General features: G+C 38.0%; 1 protein-coding gene across 5 annotated transcripts in view; it reads right to left on the reverse strand.

Moving 5' to 3' along the window:
• Window positions 1-20,774, reverse strand: part of LOC132147492 (septin-9-like) — a 101,594-nt gene that overhangs the window by 63,246 nt on the left and 17,574 nt on the right. Inside the window, exon 1 of one of the 5 annotated variants that reach the window (XM_059557084.1) lies at window positions 16,527-16,870. The exons of 3 other annotated variants lie outside the window; for them this stretch is intronic. In XM_059557084.1, coding sequence (XP_059413067.1) covers window positions 16,527-16,548 — 22 coding nt within the window. In that variant the 5' untranslated portion in view covers window positions 16,549-16,870. Of the gene's footprint in view, window positions 1-7,442; window positions 7,733-16,526; window positions 16,871-20,774 lie in introns of those variants that run through there. One more of the 5 variants, XM_059557082.1, reaches the window with a different exon arrangement.

Raw genomic sequence — 20,774 nt, forward strand, 5'->3', positions numbered from 1 at the left:
TCTGACATGGTGAGCAGGCTACATGATGAGAGCTTCAGTGGTGTCTGACTTCAAACCTCTGTCTGTCCCTGGTTTCAAAAACTATACAGAGCATCAAAAAGATCAAGATCACAAAATGCACTGAAACAAAAATAAATGTAAGAAAAGGCCTATATAAGCAAACTACATTTTACTGACACAGGAGAGAAGAAATTGTTGAATGAAGTCATTATTTTTGTTTTCTCGTAGCTTCATAAAATTACAGTTGAATGTCACATGGACTATTTTACAACCTTTCTGGGCCTTGAACATGGTAGTTGTGTTACTTTCTATGGAGGGTCAGAAGGCTCTCAGATTTCATCCAAAAGAGAGAAGCGCTGAATGAAAGCACATTCACTCTCTTACAGCAAATGGCTCTAAACTGCAGAAAATGCAGCTGCTGCTACATTCTAAAACATATTTAAATAATTTAAACAGCCATTCAGATTTGTGGATTTGCTATGGTGTTCATCACAGTGCCAAATAGTTAAGTATTTAGACTAAATGGGCTTTTTATTTTCATTAGTTAATTCATTATAATATAAACTGCCAATGAAAATTTCTTCTGAACATTCATTCATCTTAGGTCTTCTAATTTTTAATAACACGTTAAAATTGAAAGTTGCAACTGTGTTACTTAATGAGCTAACATGGACTAAGACTTCGGTAGCAAATGTAGGGTGAATACTGGTAAAGTGGGACACTTTCTGATAATTTATATTCTGCATACTTTTTTTATTATGATCCAAATGTCTTATATATTATAAATATAAATATATTATATATATTATAAACAAATGTCTTAACTATACTATAGACAATAAAAAAGAAAGAAACATTAAACACAGGATGGATGACTCTTCCTCAAACACACAATGACCCCAAACTACATTTTTCAAGGCACTACTGTCAAACTGGGACACCTTTATTGGCAAACTGGGACACTTAAAACACATTCAATTGTTATTCAAGTGTAGGTCTTATAAATTAAATACACAATAACAATATAAACAAAATATAAACAACAACAATAATATAAACATCACTTTTTTTAAGAAGGGGTGCAGGTACAGCAGATTCAACCAACCCTCGCCTGCCCACAAAATTTTATATTGGGTTAAATTTATTTCATTTTCAAATTTAATAAAAAAAAATTAGCATTAACATCTCTTCTTGTAGGAATTAACTGATTGCACACAGGCTTAATTTCATTTCTGTCTAGTGTGTCGGTCTCCGTGTCCTCTTTGCGTCGTGATATTTCTGTGCGTGAGAAAATGGATGTGTGGCGTGAGAGCGTGTGAAAAGTGTTAATTGCGTGAGTCTCACGGTGAATGCGTGAGAGTTGGCGTAGTTTAAGTCAGTCTTTGTTGAAATATCTAGCTAACTAACTAAATGTATGAGGGACATTTTAAAAGGGAACTCAATTCCTCCATTAGAATGACTTGAATGGCTGTCTCAGTTTGCCAGTAATACCCTGTCCCAATTTAACAATATGCTATTGGCAAACTGGGACAGTGTCAAAATCACATAAAAAAAAAACCCCAAGAAGATTAATATGAAAGTGATTTTTAAAAATTCTGATTTACCATTACATCCTATAACAAAATATATAACAATTACAAATGATCCATGAATTGTTTTATTTTTATAACCTTAACATTATTTAGATGCTATGAACATTTCAGAATGCTATGTCATTTTACTTATCATCACAGTTCACTGCAAGGTTGTTAAATATGATGTACCACACCCCGGAAGTGATGTCATAGCCACATAATTTTTTTTTTTTTATCACATACTTGCTACTGATGAGCTCAGTGTTGATTTTTAGTAAAAAAAAAAAACATATCCATGTAAAGATATAAATTATTAAGCCTTAACTGTCCCACTTTACCCATTGTCCCACTTTACCAGTATTCACCCTAGTTATTGGTCATTGTAAAGTGATACCTATTGGTCTTTATAGTTCTTTTGCATTTTAATCTGTGTAGAACAGACTTTATATATTTTTCTGTATTGATTTATTGTACTTAAATATTCCGTTTTTTTCTGTTAGAATAATTTTTTTTAATCTGATATACTGTATTATGACCACCTTTTTGAAACTAAATTTCAATACCTTTATAACGATGTATATTGTGATAAAAGCATTCGCAATTAATCACAACATGAAAATTTGATACCGACAGATCCCATGAGTACTTAATGACAGAATTTTTATTTTTGGGTGAACTATCCCTTTAAGTGGAATTGTGTACTTAACTTATGCACCATTCTGTGCCATTTTGTAGTATGACTAGTGTGAGTGATGTGCTCACCCTGAAAATTCAAACAAGAAGTGCGCTTCAAATACACAGATGATGCATTTATCAAAAAATAATTAAAGGGGATGGGCTGTCAGACTCAGTTGCTGGATGACAAAATAACCCAAAAATCATACACTTGATAGTAGAGTAAATATTTTATGTATAGTATGTCATTTAGGACACAACTTGTGTTCATCAAATGTCTATATAAAAATGTCACCGGAAGTAGCAGGTTATACTCTTTTCAAATATTATGAACACAGACATTCACATTCACAAACTGTTTTTCGCACACTTGCCTATAAAAGTGTGTGGATGCATTAGATCTGTTCTGGGTAATTGTTGCAAGGTAATTGTTTACTATAAGTCTTATTCATTGTTAATCTAGTCCTATCACAGTCACATCTGCCCAGCCAGAAGAATCAGAGGTGTTTGAGGTATGTGCCGGCAAAAACAGGATACAAACAGAGAGTGTGATTCTGCTGTAATGATATGTTTGGCCTTGCTGATCTGCGAGAGTTTGGGAGCTGTGTGATGCCGCCCCAGGCTGTGGTTGGAAATGGGCTGCACGAAAACACATAAGAACCCCCTATCTCTCTCTCTTTCTCTCTCTCCCACAGTACACACAGCTGCAGCTTTGAGTAAACACATGCATACAAACTCACACAGATGCATTTGCTCCTACCCATTGCTCATGCACACAAAACATGTACATGGAAGCAAGAGTGTGTGTTTGATACGTATGCATAACTTCTCATCAATTAGTGTCCAGAACTAAACTATAGGTAGAGGTTTACCTCAATACGCAGTGGAGGCTATTCCAATGCTGTGTTAGCAGAGGCAATACAGGTGAGAAACAAAAGTGTGTTGTACATCTCTAATGTTAAATTCATCACGGCGCAAAACAGTCATGTCCCACATGCTTACAGTTTCGGTGCAATGGCTGATTAGCTTCAGGGCAGTTTACTTAACACAATGCTCTGGGTTCACTCTGTTTTGACTTGTGTGTTATTACAGGTTATGAGTGAAAAACTATAGTGCAAAACTATAGATATGCAGCTACAGTGGGACATACAGTATTTGAGGTGCAACTGAAGTGCAACTAGTTGTTTACTGAGTTGGAAAATACAGTTTAGTTGTTAGTTTCCCAAACACATCGATAGACAACTAGTCACAAGTTCCTTTGAAGTCTATTGGTAATGGAACTTGCAACCACAGTTGCTTTTGGAAAACACACCCCAGGCTGGCAGCTGTTTACTAGAATATGGTAGATGGTCTAAACTGGTCATAGCAGCAACAAATCCGCTACCAGCTGGTCATACCATCTTAAGCCAAATATGAAACTCCTGACATTGATTACTCACACTTACGTTGTTGTAAAGCTTTTTGACCTGTTCTATATGTTCTGAGAAACATAGAAATGGGTTTTGATAAATGTTTCAGTGTTTTTACTGTCCATACTATAGAAGCAAATGGACATCAGAACTTTTTGGTTATCAGAATATCTCAGGATATCTTCTTTTAGGTTCCACAGAAAAGTAAGTCAGTCAAATTTGGAATGACATGAGGGTGAGTAAATTATGACTACATTTTTGGGGTGGTTTTGTTTCTTTAAGACAGTAAATCTTTATATATATATATATATATATATATAGAGAGAGAGAGAGAGAGAGAGAGAGAGAGAGAGAGAGAGAGAGAGAGAGAGAGAGAGAGAGAGAGAGAGAGAGATAATGGTGGCTGGTCATTTTCTGACTGGATAATCAACTAGTCTAAAATCTGACTGGTTAATTCAACCCTAAATATAGTAGGTGCTGGTAAGTATGCAGATCTCTTTTCAAGGCCATATCTAAGAAAGGCAAAAAATAATTACAAGACTAGGGAAAATGGTATGAAAATTCATGCGACAAAACTGTTATCAGTAACATCTCTTTCTCATGCACCTCTCTTTTATCTCTATTTTTATGAACTTTTCCTGTATCTATTTTAACTCCCCTGCTAGACTGTCACCCCTCCCTTACACAAACACACATCTACTTGAAATGATTGTGCAATGTTTTTGAGACAGTAAGTGCATCATAAGCAGTCTCAAAGTTAAACCGACACACATTAACATGTACTACAGCTTAGCAAGGGTTAACTGGTCTGGCTTATTATGGTAAGCTTGAGGACATTCATAAAGTTTCATAAATGAGAACTTTTAATATCCTTTCTTTTCCAGATGGCCATAAGCTTCACGGTCATGTGACTGAACATAACACATGCACATAGCACATGTTTCCAGGGAGTATATCAGTATGTTCGCACTTCAAAAGTACAGTTATGAATTTCAGAAGTTATGAGCTTCATATATTAAGCCCATTTCCTTGTGCGGAGGCCAGCACTGAGTAAATGGAAGTCATTTATTGCTCCGTTCCCAACCATAAGCCTTCTCTGAAAGTGTAAAAACAGCATAAGGCTGTAAGTGATGTGTTTGGTCATTGGCAGGACAGTGCTAACATGTTCTTTGGGAGCCGTTAACCTGATAAGAAAACTAGCATTGCTAACATGTTGTGCACTGGTTTCCCACTTGGATTTCTAACTAGCAAGACATTTTTTTAGCTAGCTAGTCATCTAGCTTAATTAAAAAGAACATGCTTGTTGACAAGCATCACCAGCATGGTTTTGAAATTATGCTAGTTCTTCAGTTAGACCTGCTGGTACATACTGGTCTAAACAGTTATTTTTAAGCAATAATTAAAGGATTACCATGTCTTCATGGGAAAATTAGCCTAGAATTTGCTTGTTTATTTACTAGCCATTAACCAAAGCTAATGGAGTTTGTAAATATACAGCTGTGAGATGCTTTTCCCACCCTGAGGAAAAGTTGCACAGAACCACACTATAAAGTGCATACTTCTCTTTATAGTGTGGTCATTCCTGCCTATAATCTCTGCAAATAGCCACGCTTGATGATGACTTTAGAGACAACATTTAGCCTTACATGCAACAACATGAAAGTGGTTTGGTCGCAGTATAATGAAAGCGCTTTTCCCCTCCCGATGTCTGATTTGTTAGCAATGTAATGAGTCCCAGTCTGGAATAGTTGTCATGTGTCCATGAAATGACCAAAAGGTGCCAATTTAGGTCATTCAGATCACTCCAACAGGACTCATTTAGAGACACATAAATACTTGGTCTAGAATTGTTGTAGTCTGAAAAAACACACATAAACAAACGTGTTTCTATCGGTCTTGATTTTCCAAGCACTCTCACTCCAGTATTTACTTATAAATGACACTGAATGTGTCTGTATTGGTTAAGTCTCAGCCTGAGACCGCCCACAGATGGTTCACTGACAGCTTGCAGCATACTACTCAAAAAACTGAAAGAAAAAAACCCTCTCTTGATTTGGCAAGCTTTCACTGGAGCTGCTGGCTTAGTAGCAAGTGCACATATATCCACAAGCAGAATTACATATATAGTTGCTTTATTCATTTTTTTAAATGTAAAAAAAAAAAATAGGTGCTGCACCTTTATTTAAATTATTTTTTCATACCAGTCTGTTTCGAATAACTCAAACCCTTAATTGCATATAAAAACAAATTAACTCTGGTTTGTTCATTTACATATTATTTGAGGTTCATAATATATCGGTATATTGCTATTTACCAAAATGAAACATGCATATCATATTGTTCAAAATGTTATAATGAATTGTTTATGCTCATTTCTATTATTTTAAACTCAAGCTATTCTTTAAAAACACTAAAATTGTATTAACACTGTTGCTGAAATGTAATCTTTAGCAAATTTCAAAACGAATATCCATCTTTTATAATTTACACTATAATGTTATGATGCCTCAATTCACCTATAGAAATAAAAAATAAAAATAAAAATTTGTTTTAATGCTTTATTTTTAATTTATATAGATGAAATAGTATTGAATTTTCATATTAGCTATGTATTATCACCCATATCGTAAAACTAATTATTCGCTTATCTATATGGCCCAGAAATTTTCCCTGTCTAAGTAAACAGTTCTTAGCTACAATATGCCGCAATTTGGACAAGACCTTTTTCCATTTAGTCAAATGTTTGGCTTTGTCAGAAAAGCACAGCTCCATTCAAGTCCGTAAAGACACTTCTAAATTGAGATGAAACTCCACGTCTGGCAAACCTGCCATTTTCAGCACCCGCAGAATTCTGCGCTTTCTGTGGAATTTCCTCCTTCATTTGTCTGTAAGTTTTAGCACAAAGCCAGAGCAAACTGTCTGGCTTTTTTCTGTCTGTCCTCTCTCATCCATTCAAGTATCTCTTTCTCTCTGAGACAAAGTGTACATCCATGAAGCAGCGACCCGGTGCACAGCTAAAGCCTCTTGTCTGGGTGAACCAGGTCATCAGCTGACATATGAAGACCACCCTGCCCTGACCCGCATGCCGTTCCTTGTCCTCTAACCTCCTGATACTTGAATGAAAACGCATTCCGAGAAGTGATGACACCGAAAAATCCAGACAAGTGGGAATGTGTCTCGTGTATGAGAGGCGTGTGTGTTTGTAAGGGTCTCTCACAGCTGGATGAGAGGTGTTGAGAGGGGGAGGGGAAGGGGGGTGACAGAGCAAATCAATGCTAGGAGCACACCAATTAAAAAAATTAAAAGCAGAAATACAGACGTGACGCTCGAGGAGGTGAGCAGGAGGAACGGACGGCAGCCAGGTATGATGGTCAGTGTGCTCATGGTTAAAGTTGCTTTTGTGTTTACACAGTGAGGACGTTTCCTGTCATGCATGACTGTTTGTGTGTACAGCCTACAGAAAAGAGTGAATAGCACGTACTGTGTACAACAAATACACACACACACATGCATATCACTAGGCGGCCACATGACCTGTGTGACAACCACAGCACACTCAGCTATAGAAACAGACTCCAGGGACACACACACACACACACACACACTAATATAAAGATATTGACAATAACTCAGCTTTATATTGACTGTTTGCATTTGAAGTGAACTCTCTGATTTAAAAGTTACAGAACAATTTCAGATGATTCTGATGAATGTTTTGTACTTTAAAACTCTACTTTTCCTTTCTAAACCACAAAGAATCGTATAAAGAGAAATAAAAACAAACCTTCAAAGTCTGAAATAATTCCCTCCAAATGCGCATTGACATTGGAATCAGACATTTTGAAGCTGACTCTGCGGGATCAAAGCAAGCTTTCTCAGCAAGGCGAAACTCTCTCAGACTTTGTGCTCTCCAGCTCCCAAACAAATCCCAAATTAGGAGGTAACGGGGGGAGGAAAAAAAGAGAAAGCGTTCGGAGCGGTCCCCAGATCCAAGCCCACGACTTTCTTAAAGGACCAACTGAGTTTTTCCCACTTCCCCCAGCTCTCTGAACGCAGCAGACCTCAGAATGAGAAACCGATGACAACCCCCCACCCCCGCTCGCTCTCTTTCACTCTCTCACTCCTTCCCTCTCTCCTCCCTCTCTCTCTCTCTGACCGAGGTGCTTGGCTTCTAATGTGAGTTATTTGAGTCAATGCTCAAATTTTACTTTCCAACCCACCCACAAACGTGCCGAGACCAGGCTCTTTTGCAATCGGTGAAGAGATAACGTGAGTATTTCTAGATTCAGCTCAGTCAGATTGGGTGACGTGGGCAGAGAAGTTCAGAAGAGTGTGGTCCGTGCGAGAACTGAAGGGCAGCGGCGGCACATATTTCATCACAATCCCTGAGGAGAGCACATCTGCGCTTGCGGCTTCCCCAGTAGTTTCCTGAATTCGGGCCTGAGGCCACCAGCGCTCCTTCATTTCATTCAGACATCATCAGCTCTGGCTACAGTTGAAGAGCTGGTTTTGTTTACAGATTCGATCTGCTAACTGCAGATATGGTGACGACTGTTTGGTTTGTTGGGTTTTTTTTGGAACACTATGACTGTTGGGGAATTCTGTGGGATGGGGGGTGACGTGTTGCACTGAGGTCTGAAGTATCATGGGCTAGAGCAAAAACAGGAAAGTCAAGCTGTATGCGACTAATCATATACAGCAGATTTCACAGCTCTTCAGGCTTGTCTAATGCAAACACCAGACCTTCTGTATACAAACACACATATACACACACACACCACACAAATCCGGTAAAGGAGGAAATGAAGAGAGTCTGTTAGAGGAATAGGACTAATCTGAAAAGCTTCAGAGGGCACATATGGATTAACCTTGTCAGACTGACTCATGAATATTAATTTGCTAAATTTACTAATTTGCTTATTATTAAGAAGAAAGCATAATTCTTTTTCTCCTGTTTTCTAGTTATATTCCTGATTTGACAATTTTCTACTGTATAGATCATTTTTGTAGCAAACTCCTAAGGAGTTAGGATTTTTTTTAAATAATAAATTAATACTTTTATTCAGCAAGAATGCATTAAATTAATCAAAATCCGCATTTACTTTTATAATTAAACCATTTATTCTTCAAATAAATGCTGTTCTTTGAAACTTTCTATACATCAAAGAATACTGCAAAAACAGTTTTCACACAAAACATTAAGCAGTTACACTGATAATAATGAAAATAATTTTTCAGCAGTAAATCAGTATTGCGAATGATTTCTAAAGGATCATGTGACACTGAAGACGGGTGTAGGCCAATGATGCTGAAAATTCAGCTTTGCCTTCACAATACATAAAAATGTAAAATATAATCAAATAGTTAACAGTTACTGAAAAAACTTAAAAAATACACAATATTATTTACAATGCTTTTTACTGTATTTCTGAACAGTCATAAAAAAAACACATTTTTGAAGAGCATAGATAATTAGCTTGTAGTATGTAGCTAACTTATTTTTCAAAATGCTGGCTATCTAATTAAACTGTCATCTGTGACACAATTCTGGACAACATTTACACAACGCCATACACGCAAAAATTCCCAGAAATTGTTAATTCATGAACTTAAACAGAGCAGAATAACCACTAGATGTCGCTGTCACACACACAATATGCGCAAACGGTTGTGGAGTTTGCCACTCGTGTAGGAATGCCAGTCTCAATTCTAGCACCAATTCTTGCATGTAAAAACTGATATGAAATAATTAACACTGGCATAACTCCTCCTTCAGACGGTGAGATCTTACGTGATGTGTTGTGGAGAGCTGTACCAGGCTGAAAGAGGCTTCTGTAAACAAATGCTTTTAGAAGCCATAACTCATTCCACACCGACATACCACAAAGTGAGAGAGAGAGAGAGAGAGAGAGAGAGAGAGAGAGAGAGAGAGATCCCTGACACTGGAAAACGTAAACAATCACTTGAATATTGGCTTCCATTTAGGTGGGACCTGTAAGTAGCATGTGATTTACATTACATTTGTGTTGCTAGTTCTCCAGACGTGTCTGTAGAACTGTGAATTTAGTGCTTAAGCATAGCTGCAGTGTCCTTCTCCTCCTCCCTGAGCTTCTGCATGTTTACACACTGCCTCAGATCACCAGAATCTCCCAGGACCCCATCACACTCTCCAGCAGCAGAACATCTGGAGTGGAGAAGGTCACTAACACCAAGGGAGTCCACTCAGATGTACTCTCTCAGTGCATTTCTTTGCCTGTGAGGTAGACGAACAGTAGAATGTGCAAGGACCTGTAACCTTTGTTCTCAGAAGGCACATGAATCTGAACAGAATCATCATTCAGGCCAACATGCCAAGTGGATCATTTTTAGCGATGAAAAGTGTATTGAGAGCAACTTCAAAAAAATAATTACAAATTAAATTAAAAATTAAAACAAAATTAATACATTTCAATAAGTTTCTTTCAAAGTCCAGTGTTATTTACACGTAAAGAAACAGATTTTTTTTATTTAGTTCACACACACACACACACACACACACACACACACACATGTATGCTACAAAGTGGCAAAGTATTTATACGTTCACATTACACCCCAATCAAAGCTTTCCAAATGCTTGTGCTCTTTAGCATAATCTCTATGCATATAAACAGGAAACAGGCCATCTTCTTTCTTTCTATTTTTACATGCGCACACAGAAGGTGTCCTGCTGAAGGTTCTTGTTACTTCAATTTACTTCCTGTTTTGACCTAGTGTGAAGGATATCTATGTAGTATATAGTTCATGATGTTTCAAAGATGTGTGACTGCTGACAACGCCTGGCAACACCAGAAAAGCGAGATCGATAGTTCATGAGGTATAACACCCTCATCAGAAAATCTGAAAATGAATGATAGGATTAAAGGATAAAGTATATTTATGTAGTTATATATCCACAAAGTATGAACATATACTATATATGCTATTGAAATGCAGGGTCAGCACCAGACTGTACTGCGTGAGAGAGGTGTTTACCCAAGAGGTGCGGTAACGTCACACACTAAACCAGCAAATATGGTCAACAGGATATGATCAAATAAAGAAGTGAAGTCTGCACACTGAAAACTACTGCTCCAGAAGAATTTAGAATCTTCTGGAGCAGTAGTTTTCAGTGTGCAGACTTCACTTCTTTATTTGTTTATATTATTCAGTTGTCTTGCACCAGCTTCCTATTTGGATGTTTTGGATGTGCACACCATTTTTGTATTATTGAGTCAACAGGATATGATGTCATCATGCTCTAACTTAAGTTTCCATGCCCTGAAATTTAGATCTTCTACTGGCCCTTTAATTTTGAAAATCAGAGTTAAATCACAAATAAGATATGTCTTTGTATGTGCTTACGTATCCAAACAACATCTGAAACACTATATATACATATATATATATATATATATATATATATATATAATTGGACCGAGATTTGCTGGCAGTAAAAACACTTGAAAATTATGTCTCTTGAGAAACTGTCTCTTTAAATGTGTCTCTTAGTGCAAACTGAGAACAAAGATCTTCAGAGTAATTCAAATGAGAGGTTCAGTCTTAATTTTTTATGTGCCAGACACTGATTGTTGTGCAAGTGCAATCATTAACCAGGCGGTTTTCTTTTTGGGTGGAGCTTTCTGATTAATTGATTTAAAAATATAATTCACTGACACCATTGAATCATCACTAAGAAGTGTATAGTAGTCCTGCAAATACTTGAAAAATTATGAAAAAGGGGAAGGGGAGAGTAAAAGAACAACGTTAGCCAACACAGAACATGTTTAGTGAGTCAAAATACAGCAGGAGTACAGTTTTTTTTAGATAAGACTAGACCTGACACCATCCCTCGAAAAGATCATTCACATCATCCTATTTTATTTTTTGTCTTATGAATGGCTGTGAATCCTGTCATTCTTTATTATGTTCATTGCTTTTGTTTTCTATCGTCTTTCTTGATCAAAATACAAAAGAAAGGAAGCCACAAAGGTCAACTGTGACATGAAGTCTGTTGTTTTCTGTTAAGTGATACACAATCAAGGAAAATGTTGTAAAAGTATGTTGTTGCTTTTAGAGGAAGTCACACAAGTGTGTGCATGTATTTAAGGAATCATTATATTGGTCTTAATGAGTCTACTCCACCTAACTACTGTTATAAGCATAAGCCCAGTCAGACTGGAGGTGTTGCAACAATATATAGTGATATTCTCAATGTTACCCAGAAAACAGGATACAGGTTTATCTCATTTGACATACTTCTGCTTAATGTTACACTTTAAGATATACAAAAGAAATCTATTGTGTCTCTTGCTCTGGCTACTCTGTATAGACCACCAGGGCCGTATATAGATTTCTAAAAGAATTTGCAGATTTCCTCTCAGACCTATTGGTTACCGTTGATAAAGAGCTGATTGCCGGAGATTTTAACATTCACATTGATAATACAAATGATGCATTAGGACTTGCATTTACTGACCCAATAAACTCTTTTGGAGTCAAGCAAAACGTTTTAATCATACACTCAATCGATCTTATTGATTTAGATATCGAACTTCAAAGTGATGATGTTACCAACTATTTCCTTGTATCGTGCATGCTGCGTATCACTGATATTAACTCTATGGCTCTGCATTACCATCTGAGCAGAACTATTGTCCCAGCCACTAAAGACAGATTCACAAATAACCTGCCTGATTTATCTCAACTGCTCTGTGTACCCATAAATACACATGAACTACACGAAATGACTGACAACATGGGCACTGTCTTCTCTAATACATTAGAAGCTGTTGCCCCCATCAAATTGAAAAAGGTTAGAGAAAAATGTACTGTGCCATGGTATAACAGTAATACTCACTCTCTCAAGAAAGAAACTCGTACTCTTGAATGCAAATGGAGAAAAAATAACTTGGAAGATTTTAGAATTGCGTGGAAAAACAGTTTGTCCAGCTATAGACATGCCCTAAAAACTGCCAGGGTCGAGCATATCCCCAAACTCATTGAAAGTAACCAAAACAATCCAAGGTTTTTATTTAGCACAGTATCCATATTAACAAATAACCAGACGCCACACCGACCTAAATATTCCATCACAGTTTAATAGTAATTTCTTAGCTGATAAAATGGATAACATCAGAAATACAATGGCAAATGTAGATTCTACAGCGTCTAACACTTCAGTTTCATCCATCGCACCCAAAGATAAACTGCAGTGCTTTACAACTATAGGACAGGAAGAGCTAAATAAACTTATCACTGTATCTAAACCAATAACATGTTTATTAGATCCTGTGCCCACTAAATTACTAAAAGAGTTGTTACCTGTAGCAGAAGAACCGCTTCTCAATATTATTAACTCGTTGTTGTCTTTAGATCACAACCCAAAACCATACAAACTGGCGGTTATAAAGCCTCTTATTAAGAAACAACAACTACATCCTAGTGAACTGGCAACTTACAGACCCATTTCAAATCTTCCGTTTCTGTCTAAAATTTTTGAACAAGTTGTGTCTGCTCAATTGTGCTCCTTCCAACAAAAAAAAAAAAAAAGATCTGTATGAAGATTTTCAGTCAGGTTTCAGGCCCCACCATAGCACAGAAACTGCACTTGTTAAAATTACAAATGACTTGTTTCTTGCGTTAGACCAAGGCTCATCTCATTGATAGTCATACTTGATCTTAGTGCTGCGTTCGACACCATAGATCATGACATACTCTTAGATCAATTACAAAACTTCACAGGTATTCAAGGGCAGGCTCTAAGATGGTTTAGATCTTACCTGTCTGATCGCTACCACTTTATTTATATGGGGAGTCATCTCAATTATCACCAGTAAAATATGGAGTGCCACAAGGATCTGTGCTAGGTCCTCTGCTATTTTCCATATTCATGTTGCCCTTTGGTTATATTATTAGAAAATACGGGATTAGTTTCCAATGTTATGCTGATGATACTCAACTATATATCTCAACAAGACCAGATGAAACTTCTAAATTATCTAAGCTAACGGAGTGCGTTAAAAATGTAAAAGATTGGATGACCAATAATTTTCTCCTATTAAATTAGGATAAGACAGAGATATTACATATTGAACCAAAAAACACAGTACACAGAAACTCTTGGATTACAATTTGCAACTAGACGGACATACTGTTACTTCCTCTACATTCAAAAATCTGGGTGTTATATTAGACAGCAACTTGTCTTTTGAAAACCATATTTACCATGTTACAAAAACAGCATTCTTCCTTTTTAGAAACTTTGCAAAGCTACGAAAATGTTTCCTGTTTCTGATGCAAAAAAGCTAGTATACATTCATGACCTCTAGACTGGACTATTGTAATGCACTTCTAGATGGTTGTCCTCCATCTTTAATAAACAAGCTACATGTAGTCCAAAATGCAGCAACTAGAATCTTTAGCAGGTTAAGAAAATATGATCATATTACCCCAATTTTATCGTCTCTGCACTGGCTATCTTTTAAGTTTCGTATCAGTTACAAAATATTATTACTTACCTATGAGACCCTTAATGGTTTAGTTCCTGCATTTAGTCTTCTACCACGCTACAATCCATCATGCTTCCTAAGGTCACAAAACAAAGTCAACTAAGGAGGTAAAGCTTTGTCGCATTTGGCTCCCAAACACTGGACTAGCCTTCCTGAAAATGTTGGAGTCACTCTGGAATAGCAGACTTCCTGAAGGTACAGACACACTCTTTCTGTTTAAATCTAGATTAAAGACATTTCTTTGGCCAAGTATTCAAATAATACATCTCATAATCTGCACTGCAGTTAAATCTGATCAAATGCACATTATTATTTTTTAGCTTGGGTTAAACAAATAAATTTTGGTCATGCACTTGGACAGCTGTAAATAGTCCTGAATATTTCTGTCATTACACATTGTCGTCAGTGCAGATGTGTTTTTTTATTTGATACAAATGAAAATGAAGTTTTTTTTTAAAATGAAGGCCAACTACAATTTGAAATATGTCCTCCATCAGTCTTTCATCCATGTTGTCCAAGAAAACTGCAGTGGACAAAACCTGATGTGACCTAAGACGCTGAGAACCATTAAACACCCCTTATGCCTTTGTTCAATTAAAAAGCATTTATCCAGACTAAGGTGCATTCTTAAACTGTTTCTCTTATTCACCACTTCCTGTTTTCCATTCCTCTAGTCTCTCTCTCTTTCATTCTGTCCATCCGTCTACACAGCCCTGATTATATGTTCCAAATTAATTTGTTCATCCAGCTCTGCTCTTACACTACTCGCTAGATTTCCACTAAGAAAAAAGTACAATGGTATTATCAAAACTGTACATTGGGTGTGTCAATTTTTTGTAAAGACTATTCTTTGTCCAGCCTAATCTCATTAGTAGATACTCATGCAATGTTTAAACATAAAAAAGGATTGGTATACACTACAACGCACAATATGGAACTAATGACATGATATAAAACAATGTATTTATCTATACGCAGATTTATAAATGTGAAAATCACCACAAATCCCTGCTATACTGTACTATCATATTTCTCTGTTTTAGAGATATTTTTGACCCCTCAACCTTACCATATCCTGACAATATAAAAAATATAATATGTAGATAAATGTATAGTTGCAGTCATTTTAATCACAATATTATACAGAATTCGTAAAATTTGCATGTCTCTAAAATTGTACAATTCCATCCCAGCAAGCACCTCAGTCACCTTTCAAAGCATTCACCCTTTCTGCTCCTCTCTGGTCAAATGATTCTGCACGCACTTAATCACTCCACAACCTTAAACAAAGGCACTTATACACGCACACACACACACACACACACACACACACACACAATTGTCATCTTTGCATTTCACCTCTGCTCTAGCATGTTTCTTTTTAATAAACCTTGCATCATGCACTATAAATATTGTTGGCTCTGTGGTATTGGCCTAGTTCCTGTATTTAAGTCACTTTTGATAAAGGTGTCTGCTAATAAATTTAGTGTTTATTTTTGAAGCATCTCATACATTATACATTATCTTTAAACATACAATATATATGTGTGCTAGAACCACATTTAACATTCAAAATTCACCTGATTTCTATTAAGATTTGTTTCTCTTTCCCGGTTCCTGCTAAATCCATTAAAGACCCACCTGAACTGATGGCTAACTATCTCAGAAGTGATCTGGGACCTTGTGCCGTGAGCACATGGAGATCATGATGGTCATTCCTCATGTATTTATCCTGGAACTGGCTCTCTGTCAGGGTACCAGGTGCATCAACTCAGACAAAGGATAAAGGCTCGTATTATATACTGTATTAACTTTATTTCTGTACAGCTGAAGCACAGCACTGTTATTTCCTGGCCTAGAAGCTCTCAGAGTCTCTGACACATTTACAAAAAGCCTGTGTGCTGACAGTGCAGAATACACCACAGCACTGATACAGAGCATTTCTTCCACACACACAGCTCTATTTATTGGCTGTTGTCACAGCCTGATGAGCGGGTTCCCTCTTCCAGTCAAAGCCTATGGAAAATCCAGCCTTGCCAACGGAAAAACTTACAAACGTACGCTGCTCTGCAGCACCAACGCCACCAGGGACAAAAGTAGTACAGCGTAAATGCTCTGTCTGGTGGAAAAGTCATAAAAGAAGCTAAATGAATTCAATTTAAACCACAAGACGTGTGAAGACGCAAGTTTTTGCATCCGACACAAGTCACAGATCCCAGCTAAAGCAAAAACAGTCTAACTGAAATCTTATAGAGCAAGTGAAAAGAGCAGAAAAAAAGACTCCAGCATGGGAGAATCTCTTTAAAAAGTGCCTCGATGGTGGTGTGCCGGTCTCTTACCTGCGATTCTGTCCCCCTCCATGGCTAAACGCACACCTTCCTCTGCCACATGTAGCCTGTCTCTCTTCCAACCTTTTTTGTTGGACTTCCTCTTTCTCTCCCAGCGCACCAACACTTTCTCCTCCTTGTTTGCTTTCGCTCGCTCTCCTTTGGCTTTTTCCTCCCTCTCTCTCTCCTTCTCTCTCTTTAACTCTACCCCAATCTTCTTGATTTAATGTCTTCCGTGTGCCGTAATAATGAGCGGATGCAGAATTACGGCATGCCCATGTGCTGATCATATGGAGCGTTTTTGATCTTTTGCTTTTATTGTCCTCTGTTTTGTGTCTGTCTGTCTCGAAAGCTCTCTCTCTCTGTCCTCTGTCACTGAGGCAGCATTGTGTGCTAGATGGAAACCCAAGGCCATGTGATATGAGCGTTTCTTCCCAAAATATCTCCTCTCCGCAGCTTGAGGAATCCTGGACTGCCCTCTGATTTTCTTCAGGGCTCTGGTGAGTCACGAGAGAAAGGGCCGAGGAGATAGACGTGACCGACACCACGCCCCTGTGATCGAAAACAAACATCTGAACATTCACTCAAACCGTAGACAAACATTTTCAAACGCTACTTGCCGCTCCTAATTTCAAGTATGGCCAAGACACACAACACAGATTCCTGAGTTTTCCTTTGTGTTGCTCAACGAGAGTGAATGCAGACCCCTGTCTGAAAGCACTTGGATTCAGGATGATCTTTGTTCAGGAAGTGGGACTGACCTTTGGCTTCTTCTTCTGGGGGGTTACAGGGTCGTCTGGCGAGCAGACATCTAAGAGACAAGCCTAAATACGTGTGAAGAAGTACCTCGGCCAAGATCAGGCACGCCAGACTCAGAAATGTATAGCAAAAATTATATATATATATATTGAGCTCGAGTTAAATTAGCTATTTATCAATAATATCCAAATCAATGTATATAATACAGAAAATAAAGCAAATTCAATAAAATTTATCAATAAATGTCAATATACAGATATCTTGTGCTAGGAGTGATAAGTAGTGATTTGTAAAGCATTCTGTCCTCATGCCTCTTTACACAGGAACAATACTGCCTCTATGAGAGAGTTAATATATCTAAACTCACTGCCAGACTCACAGCCTTAAATTCCCAAACACATGACATTTCATAGACCTCGAATGGAGGTTGAGTCACAGTCTTACTGTAGCTACAGGCTTTGCTAGCAGCATATTCATTCAGAAGAGCTTACAGATCAACAATTCTGTTTAAAATCCACAGAAATGGGATTACAAGGCTTGATCAGTAAATAATAGAAAGTATTAGTTAAAAAATAATCAGTGGTGGGAAGAATTTATAGCAGAAAATTATCAGTACATTTTCAGTTAAATTTAAGGACATTTCCTTCAATCCTAAAATACTACAATTAAATGGAAGTCAAATGCAGAATTTAATATATGGGTACACACCTGTACAAAATCAATACAGAAAATTATTTAATATTAACACAGTACATTTGCTGGAGTTTCCTGTATTCGTACAGATCTCTGTCTGTAGCCAGGGTTTGAAAATTAGTGAGGTCTGGGGCAGGGTTAATGGGGTCATCAGTTGCTAAATGCACTTTTAGATGTTGTAAATGTAAAATGTAAAACTGAAATGTGTGTTGGCAGTATGTGTACACAACCACCATATAATGATAAAAATCCACCTAGAGCTTTTTTTTTACCTACTACAATCTTCACCCCTTTCTCAAATCGAGCCGATCTCAGATGTCTGTCTGTGTGGCCCCTCCTACTATAGTTTGATTGACAGTAGCATTTCAGCACAGACTGGACTGGCATCTTACCTTAGACCAGCCCTGAGTGAGCAGTCATCAGTCCACCACTGTTTAACCGCTGGAGCAAATGTAGACAAGAATGAGTCCTAAACAACTGAGGTGTTTTGTTGTTGGATGTAATAATGAACATAGCAATCGTCATTTACTGCCGACATGTGAGCAGCTGAAGATGCAGTCGATTATGTTTGTTTTTGAAGGGAATGTGCCCTGATCTACCTAAAGGTTTTTTAATGAATCTTTGCTAATCACCTTTCCTAATAATGTGGTAATTAGCAAGTTTCACAATGAATGCGGCTAAAGTAAACAGTCTCTCTGAGAGCAGCTGGGAAGAGAGGGGCGGGGTCAGCAGAGCTCATTAACATGTAAAGGAAAATGCTACAAACGGCTTGCTCTGAAAAGAGCTGTTTTTGACATGGTTAAAAAAGGTATTTTTTACAATACCACTGAGAAATTTTAACCAAACTATGTTACAGACTTTTCATTAAGACCCTAAAGAATCATATCAGTTTGTGGAAAATGGACATCTGATGACCCCTTTAAGAAGTGTGCTATAATAACCCCCCATACACATTAAACTCTTTAAAATAGACAGACATGTAGATCGTAGATGTAGATGTAGATGTTTGTGAAATGTTTTTTTTTTTTTCTATTTTGGAGGAATGAGCATTGTTAATTTATATCATATTGCACCATTACAGGTTAGGGGTGCACAGTTGTTTATTATTCATTCATCAGTTCATAGGCTTATTACTGTTATAGTTTTCATTAATAATCATTGCTAGATGATAACTTTGACTAGTGCTCTTATGAATGTTGTTAGCATGAATTTGTGAAAATGTATCTACAATAATCAATGAAATAGCTTTTCATAGTGTTTGGCTTTTTTTTTTATTCTGTAACTTTCTACAGATCTCTGCACTAGTGTTATATGGTACTGTTTTGACAGCATTGATAAGGTTTTTGACAGATAATATGACGGGTTTTTTTTTTTATCTTTGCCTTACTGACTGTGGTATCCTGTCAGCAATAATGTGTGTGGGCTCTTTTGACTGCTGTCAATTTCAGTTCCGGCAATCATTGTTTTTGTGTGTGTGTGTGTGTGTGTATGTTTGTGTGGGTCACACAGTGGAGTCAGCTGTCTTAACTGTCCGTGGCTTGTGTACTGCAAACCAGGGGCGTAGATTACGCGGGGGACGCGGGGGATGTGTCCCCCCCCCCACTTTTGATAACACGGAAATTCATCTCCCGCACTTTTTCGGTCAAGTGTGTTTGTATAGAGGTTTTCAAGAGCTGGTGTGAATAAATACAAATTTAAACTCAAAGAGACAGGATAGTTTGCGCATGACCTGATGTTTTATTTGGACCTAGAAGGCGAGACGAACATCACGGAGCGCTAAACTCTCCTGCAGTGTGTGTTTCATTCATACTCGAAGCCGGACCAGGAAACTCCTGATATGGGCAACAGCGTCCAACTATCGCTGTATGAAAACAGTTGTTCCCTTTCATAGGTCACTTCGATGCTGCGGTGACGTCACCACGTATGGGGAACACCTTCGGTGTGACGAATGTCTGAAGCCCTATACCATCCCGCCAATCTTATTGGCCAAATAGCGCGTGGCACCGCCCAGCATGCGTAAGCATATATATACCTGGTGCCGCGCGCCATTTACCTCAGATTTCATTCCTTCAGTACGAAGCGAATCTTCTGTGCCCTATTATCTCGCGTTCTCAGCGATCATCTACGAGCAGTATACTCCTCTCCGCGGACGCGATGAGTCAACGAAAGGTAGGAGCCGTATGATGGGTTATCACGAGGAGGCACTTATGAGAGGTTCGTTGCAGCCTCTCTACAGGTTCTCTCCTTGATAGCCTATGGCTACAGTAAAATATGCATACACTTCCCCTGTGCACTAACGCCATTAGGAAGTATCTGCGCTCTGGAGTGTATTCTTAAGTCGCCTCGCGTCTAACCCCCACCGTTTCGCTTCTGCGGTCGCCGAGGCCCCGCACGAGGTGTTGGTTAGGGGCGATATGTGCGGCTTGAATATGAATACAGTGATGCACTGGAGTTCCATGTGCTCGCTCTCCCCCACTCGAGCGCGTTAATCAACAGTTTTGCTCTTCAAATGGTGGATTACGGCTCACACAGCCGCCGCGTTTTCGCTAGCGGCTTGGCCCGATGTTATCTTGTTGGATTGAATCCTGCCGTGGATACGCTTCAGGATTATATACAACGAAACGCAGCGAGTTTGACGCACACGCTTTTCTTCATGTTAATATGCCAGGGACTATGCCCTTCACTGAGAGCGCTGTTAGACTGCTAATGCACATCTACCCTCTCACTGCAGTCCCCATACTCTAACTTTGACTGTCTCGCAGCAAGGGCACCTCGAGCGTCATTGAACTGAGCTATCATTCGCGCGCC

This window comes from Carassius carassius, chromosome 1 (assembly GCF_963082965.1).
Source record: "Carassius carassius chromosome 1, fCarCar2.1, whole genome shotgun sequence".
Lineage (NCBI taxonomy): Eukaryota > Metazoa > Chordata > Actinopteri > Cypriniformes > Cyprinidae > Carassius > Carassius carassius.